This window comes from Onychomys torridus, chromosome 10, assembly GCF_903995425.1.
Source record: "Onychomys torridus chromosome 10, mOncTor1.1, whole genome shotgun sequence".
NCBI lineage: Eukaryota > Metazoa > Chordata > Mammalia > Rodentia > Cricetidae > Onychomys > Onychomys torridus.
Window position 1 is genome coordinate 85,954,543 of NC_050452.1, and position 13,993 is coordinate 85,968,535.

General features: G+C 42.8%; 1 protein-coding gene across 1 annotated transcript in view; it reads left to right on the top strand.

Moving 5' to 3' along the window:
* The first annotated feature begins 764 nt into the window (after positions 1-764).
* Positions 765-13,993, top strand: part of Rassf6 (Ras association domain family member 6) — a 39,036-nt gene continuing 25,807 nt past the window's right edge. The window contains exons 1-2 of the mRNA XM_036201240.1: positions 765-869; positions 9,540-9,638. Coding sequence (XP_036057133.1) covers positions 9,580-9,638 — 59 coding nt within the window. The 5' untranslated portion in view covers positions 765-869; positions 9,540-9,579. The remainder of the gene's footprint in view (positions 870-9,539; positions 9,639-13,993) is intronic.

Below are 13,993 nucleotides of genomic sequence, written 5' to 3' on the forward strand. Positions count from 1 at the left end.
CTTCTTTTGAAAACTCGTTAAACTCTTTTCTGTAGCTTAAATACTTAACAGTTGAAAAAAAAATCGATTTTTTAAAAAAAAAAACTACCTATAATTTCTTTACGTACAAACAGAAAGGTACAAATAATACTGTTTATTAAGTGTCTGTGTGAATAAAAACACTATTTCCACAATGTCTGTCATCTGCTTATCTTTTGGGTTCCTTTTTGAAACTGAAGGTACTGAGAAAAAGTAAACTTCCTGCACCCAATTCAGTAGATGAAATGCTGGTTACCAGATGCTTCTGTGGTGCTTAACAATATAATAATACAAATACGACTACTCAGGACCCACTAAGTCAGAGATGGTCAGGTCAGGCAGATACTCCGGTGTTGCAAACTGCCTGGAAGGTTCTGGCTCACCCTAAGGGTGTGAGGGGAAAGAAATGCCTTGGGTACAAAGGTGCAGGTAAGGAATGAGGACGCCAAGACCAAGGAAAAGCAAAGTAAAGAATGCCAAGCTGAAAGACGAATTAACTTTTCTAAAACAAAACGCAGAGTCCCAGCTGCTGTCGTTTATCTACAGCACAGGTTGGCTGGCGAAAATCACGCAACCTGACGTTGCTGACAAAGGTCCCCAACGTCTGTCCACTTCTGCAGAACCGTGACGGTGAACAGTGCACCTGCCCACGGCTAGGAAGAGAGTAAACACTCCCAACATGCACTGAGGCGCTGGGCGTGGCTCAGGTTGCTCACACCCCACGGCGATGGACAACCTAGTAATAATTAACTGCTGTTGGCGCTTGCTCGCTGTGCCCGGGAGCAGCACGGTGGGGCCAGCCATGTGCTCTCCGCCCCGCCGGCTTCAACCAGGAGCAGGTGAGTGAGCAGGTGAGTGACAAGGACGCCGAGACACCCGCAAGTAGCTCCGCCTACCCACTACAGCAAGCGACGCTCCGGCACCGCGCTGCTGGGCTCTGCGCTACTCGATCACAAGAGTCTCCTCTGCCCGGCGTGATAACAGCAGGTGAACTTGGAGGTGGAGGGGAAGACCCCCACCGGGGTTGTGGGGGGAAGTTGAGAGCGGGACCCTTAGAAAGTTGAATCAATAGTCCGGAAGGGCAAATGGGCGCGTGTATCAGTGCAGCTCTAACCCTGGTGTGAGTTTGCCTTAAATCAAAATTTTCTGAGAATGCTCTTTTCCTGGACAAGGTAAGCGTGTGAGGAGGGTGAGGAAGAGTAAAGGGGAAGGTTTGGAGCAGCGAGACCACCCTGCCCTCCCCTTTCCCAAAGAACCAGCTCATGGACTTCACCTGAGTTGCAGGAATCCCCCACCCTAGCAAATTACTAGACTCCTGCGTGACACCCCCAGTTTTTTCATTTAAAGTGTGTATTAAATGACCACATCGTAAGGGAAAGAACCATTGACTTGAGGGTTCGGTTAAATATTCGTTTCCTCAAGACCAATCACAATGAAAACGATTTGGGATGTAATGAAGACCTCACCAAAGGATGGTTAAAATCACCATAATTATGCAGATGTCCATGCATTAGCACCAAGATTCTGAAGCCAGAGAGTCATAGGACTGAGTTTGTGTCTATTACTTACTATCTTTGCATGCTATTTCCCATATCTAAGCCTCAAAAGTCTGCCATGTATGAAAGAAGCATGATATTGTCTATCACATAGGGCTTTAGTGGGGATTAAAGAGATAGCAGGTATTCCACAAATAGCACCTGTTATCACCACCCACAAATCCGCAGCTCTGTAAAATGGGTGGTGTGGGGAGGGCAAGCTGACCTGAGCTAGGCAGACAACACCAGACCCTGGGGACACTGGAAGAGAACAATGCATCTAAGACCAAGCTGGTAACAGCGGGCAAGCATCAGCTTTCTGAGGAGCAGGGAAACTGCATGGCTTCTCATCACATGCAGGTATTGAGCGTACCTGGTGGCCACTTTAAACTTAGATGTTATTCACTTTTATTTTGTGAAACTCGTGCTTATTATGCCTAGGGAAATAAAACGTCTGTGGTGGAAAAATTGCTGTCTCGTGCTGCAGAGCCCTGAATGATTTGCCTCCAATTAGACCCTCTGGGCCATGTCCTCTGTTGTAACAAACTGAATGGCTACAATCAAATGCTGATGCTGGTGCTTTGTCAAACTCCTCAACTTAAATGACAAGGCAGTGACTTTTCCTCAAAAAGGGTCCTGTAAAGGATACTTTCGTGGCTCTTGCTGTTAGTTTTAGGAATGTTGCTAAATGGTTTGCCAATGGTGATCATCGTCTTAACTATTCTTTTGTCCTTATAGAATTTCAATTTCCTAATGCACTTTTAATTAGATATTGACTGAAGAATTATGAATAAAATCCTAAAGCCTAAAGTTCATCATGCTGCTGTCTTTTAGTATCTAACAGTGTTAGTGCTGCTTAGCTTATAAAATAATCAAATTTGTTTAGACTAAATTAGAGTATTAACTGAACATTTTTCATTTACTATACTGAATATAAATGGCTGAATACAATTTAAAGCCTTTGATTTTCTATTTCTTAGCAGACATATCAATATACAGAACACTGTGCCAATTAAATCTATTTGACTATGTTTAATGTTTTAATATTGAAATTAGTCTCTTTACCCACATAAAAAAACTATAAGTCTTCCTAGTTAAACTGTCTTGGTATACATATAAGTTTATCTGCTATTCCTAAGGTGTGTAACACTTTATTACAAATTATAGAATGTTTTAATCAATCAGAGAAAAATAACCAAGGTATTTAAGAAATAATGAACTTTTCTAATTATGTTCAAAATAACATAATATGTAATACAGATAACGTATCATTAAATATTTTATACTCCACTCAATTCCCTAAAATGAGTAACTCATAATTATAACTAAACTAGATGTTTAATGCTAATAGTCCACTTCCTTGTATAAATTCCTGGATTACAATGTAGATGGAGGGCTCTGGGTCTAGCTGGGCCATACAGTGGTTTTATTTTCAGCTTTTGCAAGTTCTCCGCACTGAACTGCATGGTGGCTGCATCAGTTTGCATTCCAACTAACACTGAACGTGCGTTCCCCTTCTCCCACCTCCCAGCTGGCACCTGTTGTCAGTTGTGTTATTGATCTCAACCATTCTGATTGGAATAAGATTAAATCCCAAATCATTTAAATTTTCATCTCCCTAATTGCTAAGGATGTTGACTTAAAGATATAGTTTAGCCGTTTTCATTTCTTCCTTTGAGAGCTCTCTGTTGAGGACTTGTACAGTTGGTTTCCCTCAACTTGACATGAATCTAGACCTGTATGGAAAGAGGGAATATCAACTGAGGAATTGCCTGTCTCAGAGTGGCTTGTAGGCAAGTCTGTGGGGCATTTTCTTCATTAATGATTGATGCAGGAAGGCCCTGCCCACTGTGGGTGGGATATACACACACACACACACACACACACACACACACACACACACACACACACACACACACACACACACACACACACACACACGGACTGAGCCAGCCATAAGGAGCAAGTGAGTGAGCACCATTTCTTCTTCATGATCTCTGCTTCAATCCTGTCTACAAGGTCCTGCCTTGAGCTCCTGTCCTGACTTCCCTTCATGATGAATTAGAAACTGTAAGCTGAAACAAACCCTTTCCTCTCCAGGTCGCTTTGGTGGTGTTGTTACCACAGCAACAGGGGGAAACAAGCTAGGACAAGTTGGTAGCCTGCTGTTCAGTTAGGCCATTTGTCTTCTTGACTCTCGGGACTTTTTAATTGTTCTCTTTGTTCTGGATATCAATGCTCTATCCAATGGAGAGCTTGCGAGTCTAAGTGGCAGTGAATGGGTTAAGCAGGCTCTATTTATATTTATGGGTGTGTATATTGTATGTGCACAGATAACAATAATTAAAGAACATCATGAATTTGAGAGGGGATAGCAAGAGAAGAATTACAGGGAGGAGAGAGTGGGTAGAAATGATATAAATGCAATACTCATGTATGAAAAATCTCAAAACACATAAAAAAGGAAAAATATGATTTAGCAAAATAAAAATGAAATAGTCAAGTGTTGAAAGCGTAGCTTCTGAACAAGTACTTCTCAATACTATCCCTTGTATTAAAATCTACGGCAAAGAACTATTCCTTTGCAGACATTTATCTGTGCCTTTCAAAACTGTCAATTTTAGTGCTTTTACACAGTTGGTACTGCTGATTCCAACATCTGAACATAGGGATGCCTTCTACTGAAAAGAAGCCAGGACTATGTCAAAGGAAATGTTCATTATTACTCAGGGTCCAGTCAAGGGAGGTTCAAAAGACAAAGTGTTATTTTACAACCAGGAAGTGAATAGGAAAAGTGAGTCATTATCTTTGGGACAACAACTTTTAGAATTTCCTTTTGGAATCTCAGATGGATCAGGGAATCCTTGAGCATCACCACAGCACTGGAGTCACCAGTTAATTATCATGACACCAGTTTGCCTTCCCTACTAATCCCACTTCCCTCATCTCCCCAAGGAACTCCAAGCAGAAAAGAGTACATAACGTAAGTGCCATGGAAACAGGCAAAAAGATTTTAGAGATTTGGATTTCCAATGACATTTCATCTGAACTGAGAGCAATGGATGGCATGCTCATTGGAAGCCTAGTCTTTCGGTCCTTTGATCCATATCCTGTTTAATATTGCCTTAAATTCAAGAGTTGAAATAAAATATTTAAAACCAGGTTTAGCTACACATGCCTATAATCTCAGCACTTAGGAGGTAGAGGAAAGAAGATCAGGAATTCGAGGCCACCCTTGAATTCCAAGGCAACTGTCAATCATCTCTACAAACAAGGCACTGTAGAAAAGAAAATTGTGGAGCCAGGCATTTCTTGGAAACCATGTTTCTACGAACTCTTTTTTCCGTCTTTCAAAAATTGAATAGTGGCAGGAGTTACAGATGGCTTCTAGCTGCATCTCATTTCCCCTAAGTGGAAGTTAGATCTGCTCTTCCTATTCCAGGTTTTGAGAAAACACCTTTATTTTAGTGCTAAATACATATCTCTATACCCTTATTGCCTCTGCATGCAGGAACAATGGTCTCTGAAAAATAATGTCATGTTTATAGTGCTTAAAGTAGTCTTACCTCATAATTAAAATACACACTTGTTCTTTCCATGTGGTACTTCTGGGGTTATTTTTGTTTCTTGGTTACTTTTTATTGTGTAATGTAAGAGAAGTTTCCTATGTATGTTTTTTTAAATATACATATGAAATCAAGAGGAAAATCATTCATCCTCTTTTAGCACCTAATTAATACTTTAGTATTTCCCTACACGTTGAGTGTATTTAGTATTTTATTAATTTTTGTGTGTATACTTCATATACTCGCTCTAAATGACGAAAAATGAAGTAGTAATAATCATGTTGTGAAGAATCTAGTAGTCAACTTAAGGCAAATAAGGTATGGGAAAATAAGGAAAGAGAGCAGTTAGGTGATTAGCAAGCAGCGGATAATGTATTCTAAAAGTTCAGAAGCCAGAGAAATCCTGAGGAGTTAGTGATGGTGCTCTGTTTTGGTTTTCTATTTGGCTTTTTTAAGGAACCTGACCCATTCAGATCTACGCTATATTTCTATGTCCTGCATGGCAGCAGGCTCAGGGAAGACACTGAAGAAATAGTTGGCTAGATAGTCAAAGGAGTGAGCCAAGATTTCCACTTTCAAATAAGTAACCATTGAAGTCACCCATGCTTGGGCACTGAAAGATATTTTCAATAACTAGGCTATTTGCATTCATTGAGACTTGAATTCTCTTCCTTCTCTCCCCACCTTCCTCGTTCTGGTAACTGGCAAATCCAGGCATGCCCACATCTAAGCAGGAATACACAGCTGGAGGAAAGTGGAACCCAAAGGCCTCATCTTTCTTTTCTCAGGTCCCGGGGCAGCCCACACACTGGTGCTGTCTGTCACGGCCTCTGAAGGTTCCAGATCCATCTGCCAGCTAAGAATGATTGTGCTTCCCTGAGTTTCTTCCATTCAGGCTTCTCTTAATTAAACCTGCCTGCTCTCTCCAGGGCTCTCTAAGATTTGATTGCCCTGTCAAATTTTCTGTCTCTTGAAATCCATCCTATGGGGCAAAATGGAAAAGTAGATGACCAAAGTTATTAAACCAGTGCTCTTATTTTATACATAATCTAAGTCAGTCAGCTTTCGCCCCTGGGCCTGGTAGTGACTATGATTCACTGTCCAAGCAAAGTGCATGTTTGTAGTAACCATTTTCCTCCCCAAGTCATAGTGCATTGTGTTCCACCAAAGAACTCAGTGCCCGAAGTATGACCTCTGAGAGTTCCACACTTCCAGTTCTTCCTCGTTTTCCTACATCTTTATCTCTGCCGCCTCTTACTCTGTTACTTTCTTCCCCCGAGCTTTTATGATAACTGATTCAGACCTTAAGCCCATCAAGTCTCACCAATTTAGAAGATTTTCATCAGAACTCCGTAGAGTTTGGTTTGTTGAGTCATAATGAACAGGACTAGGAAAAAAGAAAGGAGAAACCATTTGAATTTACAGATCCACACTTTGTTCTGAGTAAACAAAGCCTCTTGAGATTTTACCAAGTCATTCTCTTACATTTTAGTTATTAGAGTTCTCTGAACATTTTAGGCAGTTGTTGGATCATGCATGCTCAAAATTATTTTATATGAAATTATTGAACCCTACCTATGAACACAATTTTTTTAATTCTTGTCTATTAAATTCTATTCAACTGTCTTCTTTCCTAAGATTACATCTTTTGGAGTCTTAGAAACCTATCTGCAATGTACTTTAGCACAGATCACAATCTGACAATATACTTGAACAGTGATGTGTTTACCCTCTGAAATAATGCTATTTTAGGTTTTTTTTTTTTTAATGACTACAGAAAGATAGAACTAATAGGAAAGCTACTGCAATAATTCTTCAGCCCATTACTACTCAGTCTATCGCACGGCACTTCCATGATCTTTTTCCTTCCAAAGATCCTCAGCCTTTGGTGAGAATTTGCCATCTGACTTATCGATGGTGACTTCTGGGTCCTCATGCTGTAAGAGTGGGCAAGACAGCTCTCTAGGTCCTGGACTCAGGTTGTCTATTAAAAGTACAGTCCAAGAGTACTTACATGTAGCTTCAAATCTGCTTGTGATGGAAGGCGGAAGAACAGGACAGAGACTTAGTTTGAGTGCCTGATTGAACAAGATTCTCCTGTGATGATGATGTGGCTGAAACACTACCTTCTGCCTCCTGGATCAATTTATGGGTTATTTACCATATCTGCAATGCATTTTTGTAGGTTCTAAGAATAAAAACATATATAAGCAAAACTCAGGGTTTAGATGCTAGAGCAAGGTCTGTGTAACCAGACATCCAGATGGACTAAATCTTGGGAATGGGTGACAGCAGTTTGTTAGGCTCATGGGTAAATTATGTCTTTGTTATAAGGCAGCATAACATAGAGAGGATTGTAGCTTGGATTTTGTCCCTTCTAACACGAGTCTTCCATGACACAGACCTTTGGCGATGATGTGCCGTCAAAGAGACATTCTCACAATTTGATCAAGGGCAGTAGAAAAGGAACTAAGACATAAATCAGTAATGACAATGTGGGAAGTGGAAACACATAACCAGAGTGGTGCAGTTAAAGCAGTGCGAGGAGATTTGAAAGGGCCCACATGAGTGGGACACATCTGGATCTATGGTGGAGATTACCTTATGATCAAGCTGAACAGATGAGGGGACACTTGATGGCATGAAATTGTGTTACACGAGGCCTGTCATTGAACAAATGCCTTAGGGCTGAGTTTGTAAAGATAGGTTTAAAAACAAGTAAAGACGTAAATGACAGGTTAGGAGGCTTGGGCTGTGTGTGCTAAGCGTGAAATCTAGGAAAGTTGGTACATACAAAGTAATTCGATGGTCAGAATGGTAGAAGCATAAATAAAGGAAGGAAGGGAGGGAGGGAGGGAGGGAGGGAGGGAGGGAGGGAGGGAGGGAGAACAGTAAACTATCCAGCTTAGAGTCTGATGCAAGATGGCTGTTGAGATCAGAAAAGTGCTTGAAGGGAAAGGGTGCAGGAAGATTTTATGAGACAAGTAGACTAACTGTTCCTCCTCCTCCTCCTCCTCGTCCCCCTCCTCCTCGTCCCCCTCCTCCTCCTTCTTCCTCCTCCTCCTTCTTCCTCCTTCTTCCTCCTCCTCCTCCCCCTCCTCCTCCTCCTCTTCCCCCTCCTCCTCCTCCTCCCCCTCCTTCCTCCTCCTCCTTCCTCCTCTCCCTCCTCCTCCTTCCTCCTCCTCCTCCCCCTCCTCTCCTCTCCCCTCCTCCTCCCCCTCCTCCTCCTTCTTCCTCCTCCTCCTTCCTCCTCCCCCTCCTCCTCCTTCCTCCTCCTTCTTCCTCCTCCTTCTTCCCCTCCTCCTCCTTCCTTCCTCCCCCCCCTTCCCCTCTCCCCCCTCCTCTCCTTCCTCCTCCTCCTCCCCCTCCTCTCCTCCCCCCTCCTCCTCCTCCTTCCTCCTCCTTCTTCCTCCTCCTCCTTCCTCCTCCCCCTCCTCCTCCTTCCTCCTCCTTCTTCCTCCTCCTTCTTCCCCTCCTCCTCCTTCCTTCTCCTCCTTCCTCCTCCTCCTTCCTCCTCCTCCTCCTCCCCCTCCTCTCCTTCCTCCTCCTCCTCCCCCTCCTCTCCTCCCCCCTTCTCCTCCTTCCTCCTCCTCCTCCCCTTCCTCCTCCTCCCCCTCCTCCCCTTCCTCCTCCTCCTCCCCCTCCTCCCCCTCCTCTTGCTCCTCCTCCTCCTTCTTCTTCCTCTTCTCTTCCTTCTTCCTCCTCTTCCTCCCCCTCCTCTTCCTCTTCCTCCTCCCCCTCCTCCTCCTCCCCCTCCTCCTCCTCCCCCTCCTCCCCCTCCTCTTCCTTCTCCTCCTTTTCCATCATCTTTCTCCTCTCCCTTCCTCCTCTTCTTTCCCTCCTGGTATCTCAGGACATTAGGATACAGAATATCTTTCACTCTTCTTAACCTACCCAAACAACCAGCTGTGGAAGTAAAAAGAATCCCATATAGGTCCTTTTTATTAAGAAAATTGAGCTTTTCTTTCTAGCCTGCCTTTTAACTCTGAATATAGTGCCTGTGATTTCCCAGGCTCAAAACAATGATAATCATGTGTATATTTATACAAAACAGACCAAACAGAAAATATGCTTAACATTTGTACACACCCTGATTCCATTTATGCGAACTCGTTGTAGAGGTGATCCGTGGTATCAGATCTCAGGCTTCAGAGCCTGTAGGGTAGGTAGTTGGAGGTTATTATATCATCCTTAGTCAGCTCTCAAGCCGGGACTTGACTTCAGTACCTGGAATCTTGTTCTGATCCAGGGTCCAGCCAGTTTAGGTGAGGTGGTCGCAGTAGAAAAACTGTGATTCCTCACACAGATTAAAAACCTCCTCACATACATTAGAGACATAAGCAAATGCTATATTCAAATAAGACACTAACTTAGGGATGTCTCCCAGTGACAACACATTAATACTTCCCTCATGTTTCAGGGCATCCTCGGATCATCTTGGGAAGGGGGAAAGGATCACAATGATGGATCACCAGTACCCTTCTTGGATCTTTGTCAATGAGAGGACATTCATAACCAGGTAATCTAATACACCTGTATGATACGTTAGTCTGCTCCAGTCAATGGGAAGATATGCCATTCAGACGTTTCTAAGCATGACCTATGACCAACAAGACCAGTGCTGTGAGTCACTGGGTAAGATTCTAGATAAGAAAGTGAAGCAGATTCCCAAAGACTGCTAGGCCGTGAGCTGTCCTGGAGGAACCGCTCATGCTTTGTCAACAGCTGTCTGGTTGCATTTAAAAAATGTGCTTCAGTTTTAATAATTCAAATATGTATGGAGACTAAGGTAAGGAGTAAAGCTCATGGATGATAGTAATATATTCAGAGTTTGTGCCAAGGCCAGTAATCATGCATTTAGCCCTTAGCTCTCTCTTTCTGCCTTTCCATTTCTAATGCATTCCATTTTCCTTTTGATGTGAGATTATATAAGAAATGGGGTTGGAGTCCACAGAGGTTTCCTAGTGAGATCTAAGCTTGCTTTACCCAGCATGGCTGCATTAGCAGATGGACTGACCACATGGGTGGTTATCAGGTGTCTGGGATGGTCTGCACTTGGCTGTGCTGGGGGGAGGTCTTTTGCTCCACCCCTTGGCATTTCTATAGAAAGCCCTTTAGAAGAGACAGAAGGTTTTTGACCCAGACCCTCCTGAGGCTATCCCATGTTTCTATCTGTCTCTTTCCTCTACATTTCTATCTAAATCTCTTATCCCTCACTCCTCAAGAGTCCCTGGCGTCAACAGATGTGGGAGCTGGCCCCCCACAATAAGGCCAGTGTCCTTACCTCATTTCCTACACACAATAAATAGCACCTTCTATTGCTTTGGGAACAATGGAAGTTGAAAATCGAGAAAGATGAGAGCTGACCTTGTCTGAGCCAGGGCAGATCCCCAGAAAGAGAAAGAGGTAGTGCAGACTCACATGGCACCAAAACATATGCTAAGTCGTACAGAGGCTGAGGTGTGAAGTGGAAGCCACGTGAGAAATGCCAATGCTGTAGGACAGAGTAGCAAAGCAAAGGGCACCAATGTGGCCAACAGCCACCACTAGAGGATAAGGATGAAATACAAGAGTGGAAAGAAAACATGAAAAGCCAACTCAATGGGAGAAGTCTCCTTGTTTGTTGCTGGGACAGTGGCTGGCTACTCACTGTAGAAGGACTGTAATGAGCACCAAGCATTCGGCAATGGACCAAATGACACTCTTACTTTCAAGGAACTGAGAGTACAGCCAATAGGAACATATGTGCTGAAATAAATGAGACACACAAATAAAACAGGAAAGCGAGCAACGAATCCGGGGCAGACAGGCAAGGAGTCTCTAATTCAAGGAAGTATCAGGGAAGACCTTAGTGAGGACAGAGGAAGAAAAAGCTTCAGCTAAGTGGCCGTGAGCATCCTGACCTCTGAAACAGGTGCATATTGACGGTATTGGAATGGCCGTTGTGGAGGAATTAAAGCAATTAAAGCTGAGATGAGAGACCCCCCAGGGCCCAGAATACATGGTGTTTCAGAGGCCATTGGGAGACTTGGCCTTTCCCACCCAGTAAGGAAGAAGCCATAGCAAGATATTGAATACACCAGTGGCAACATTGGTCTGTCTGTTGTTTGAGGAGCACATTGAAGAAGGACATTGATAGAGGCAGGAAAGTGATCATTCAAAGTGGAGATGATGGCGCCCTGAACCACAGCCGCCAGAGATGTAGACCAAGGACCAGTAGGCTGCCCAGCTTAGAAACCTGTTGAGTTTAGCAAGGTGCCCAAAGGAAAGTGCACACCAAGGATTTAATGCTACTATCTTGATAAACATTTTACATTATTTATGTTGCATTTACAGAATTAGGAAAGCTGAGATTTAAAATATGTATATTGAAAGAATAAAAGTATCCAGATCAAACATCCAAGGAAAATGCAGTTGAATTGTAGCTTATTTATTACCTTAAACAGATTCCGTTTTACATAGCTGAGACCGCACTATATCTTATTTTACAAGCCCATCATTAGATTATAAATATTTTCCCCATACCACTAAAGGAAATCTCCCTAAAGTGTTTTGATTGATACAGTAGCATGTAATAATACAGAAACACTACCCTGTAGTCATTCCCTAATTTCTGTCTTCAAGATGGCTGTAGTTGTGTTTTGATATATAAGGCTGGTTGACAGAAATAACCGGGAATCAATGTGTATAAATAAGGCAAGCTTACATCTTAAAATTAGCTTTCTAAAAACTTTTGCTTTCGCCAGCAGCTGAAGGTCTCATGGCCTCTCTTCCTTATTTCTTACAGGAGTGCTTGGTTATGCTAGGTAAAATGAAAATCACTTGAGGGTAAGAATTACCCATTTTTTACATATGTTTCACAAAGGTGGACAGGTGGGTGAGCCTAGTGTATGAAATGATTTTTAAGTGAAACATAAATGCTCATCTTATTTTAACCCTTATGGAAAATATTAAAACATCCAGACTGCATTGGGCTTTCTTCCTTCTACCTCCTTCCTTCCTCCCTCTCCTTCCCTCCCTCTCCTTCCCTCCCTCCCTCCTCTCCCTCCCTCCTCTCCCTCCCTCCCTCCCTCCCTCCTTTCTTTCTTTCTTTCTTTTTTTTTTTTTGGCAGGGAGGGAAAGAAAGGGTTTATTTAGCTCACCTGTACATTCAGCCTTAACACTTAATATGTAAAAATTAATATTTCCATCTCTGAAAATATTTTGACAAGCATTTTGTAATACTCAGCTATAATATAGAAGGGGGGGAAAGAATGCATTTTGAAAGCCTGTGTACATTCCCGCAATATTATTTCTCTGCAATTAAATATGTCACAATGTAGCTGCATGTTGTTGGGGATGTTTCCAAAGTAGATGCTCAGGACCTTTCTTTTTTTGTCTTTGAATCAGTCAGTTGAAGAATCTAGAGTTTATCTTCCATAGTCCAGGCATCTGTTAGACCGTGGCTTTCACATGCTCATTAGAGCCCTGCATGACTGAGTATCGTGAGGAAGCAGCAGCATCCCACAGACAGGAGACATCAAGATAGGATTTTTCCACCTGAGCTCTGTGGAAGGCTTGATTCTGATTAGGAATCTCACCAGCAGTCTAGACTCTGGGCTGGTCCCAGAACTGGTCGGGTGACTCTCCTGCCTACTGAACTCACTGAACTGCTCATGGTAGGGCGGGCTGAAGTTCTGGCAACGTCTAACTTTCCATCATAAAACTCCCGAAACCATAAGATATCTCTGCAAAACTGTCATCAAAAATGGTAACAATACTGCTGGCTGACCCAGGTTATACACACCTGGCTAACAGCCCCTACTTGTTTACACATGGAAGCATGTTTTCAGCTCCCTGCCTGCATTAGGCATCATAGTTAACAAAACAGAAATTGTTAACTTACTAAGGTATTTTCATTTGCCAGTACTGAAATGTAGGAGTGTTGGAAATTATCATTAAAATAGATTTTAAAATATGAAAAAGTAATATCTACCTAATTGAAAATTTGGGTTCAGCACCTTTAGTGAGAATTAACATCTGAGCAATGAAACAAGAGGTCAGAGAGTCATGGCCCTGCAGCCAGCAAAGCACTGGTATCTTAGGACTGGGGGACAGTTTGTTTTCCAGACTTCCTGGCTCACAGGTGTTGGCATCATTTCCTTTGAAGCTCCAGTAACTATGGTTCCAGTTACTGCTTCATTGCCTGAAGACACCTCTGTGCTGGCTGCCCATGCAAATATTCCAGATTAAATATGGCTCCATTAATTTGGTTGCTTTCAAAGCACCTTCATTTTACCTTGTAAATCAGAACACTTTAGACGTGAGTAAACACCAGCCCTGTATTTAAAGCAAGCAAACAAACAAAACGTCCAATCCAGTTTCGAATGCAGGTCGGATTTCAGAACCCGGTAGGGCTTTGTGTTTCTCAGAATCTGATATCAACCTTCACAGGCCAAAAGGCACATGTGCATTCCTGCCCTTAGTAAATAGGTTTAATTAGCATGCTGTCAAGAGTTTGTGCAGAAAGTACATGATTCCTTACAGCTTCTTTTTCCAGGCACGTTGGCCGGTACCCTTTGCTGAGACAAAAGAACCAGCCACCTACATTTCTAAGCACAAATTATACACAAAGGGACAATGTTCCCCAGGCTGCCTCCTACCTGGCTCCTAGAGCTGGAGGGCATTGTTACAGTGTGAGTCCAGAGTCTCCAGATCAAAGGAGTGAACACCAAGCCCCAGCCAGCCAGGTCTTTGAGAAGTATTGCTCTCAGGAAGACCACTTCTGAGTTTAACGAGGATACTAAGGTTTTTATGGAGTCAAGAGTTTAAAATGAGCTCGAGACAAAGGGTTTGAAGCCTGTGCTTAGAATCATCTGCTTTAAAACATGGACA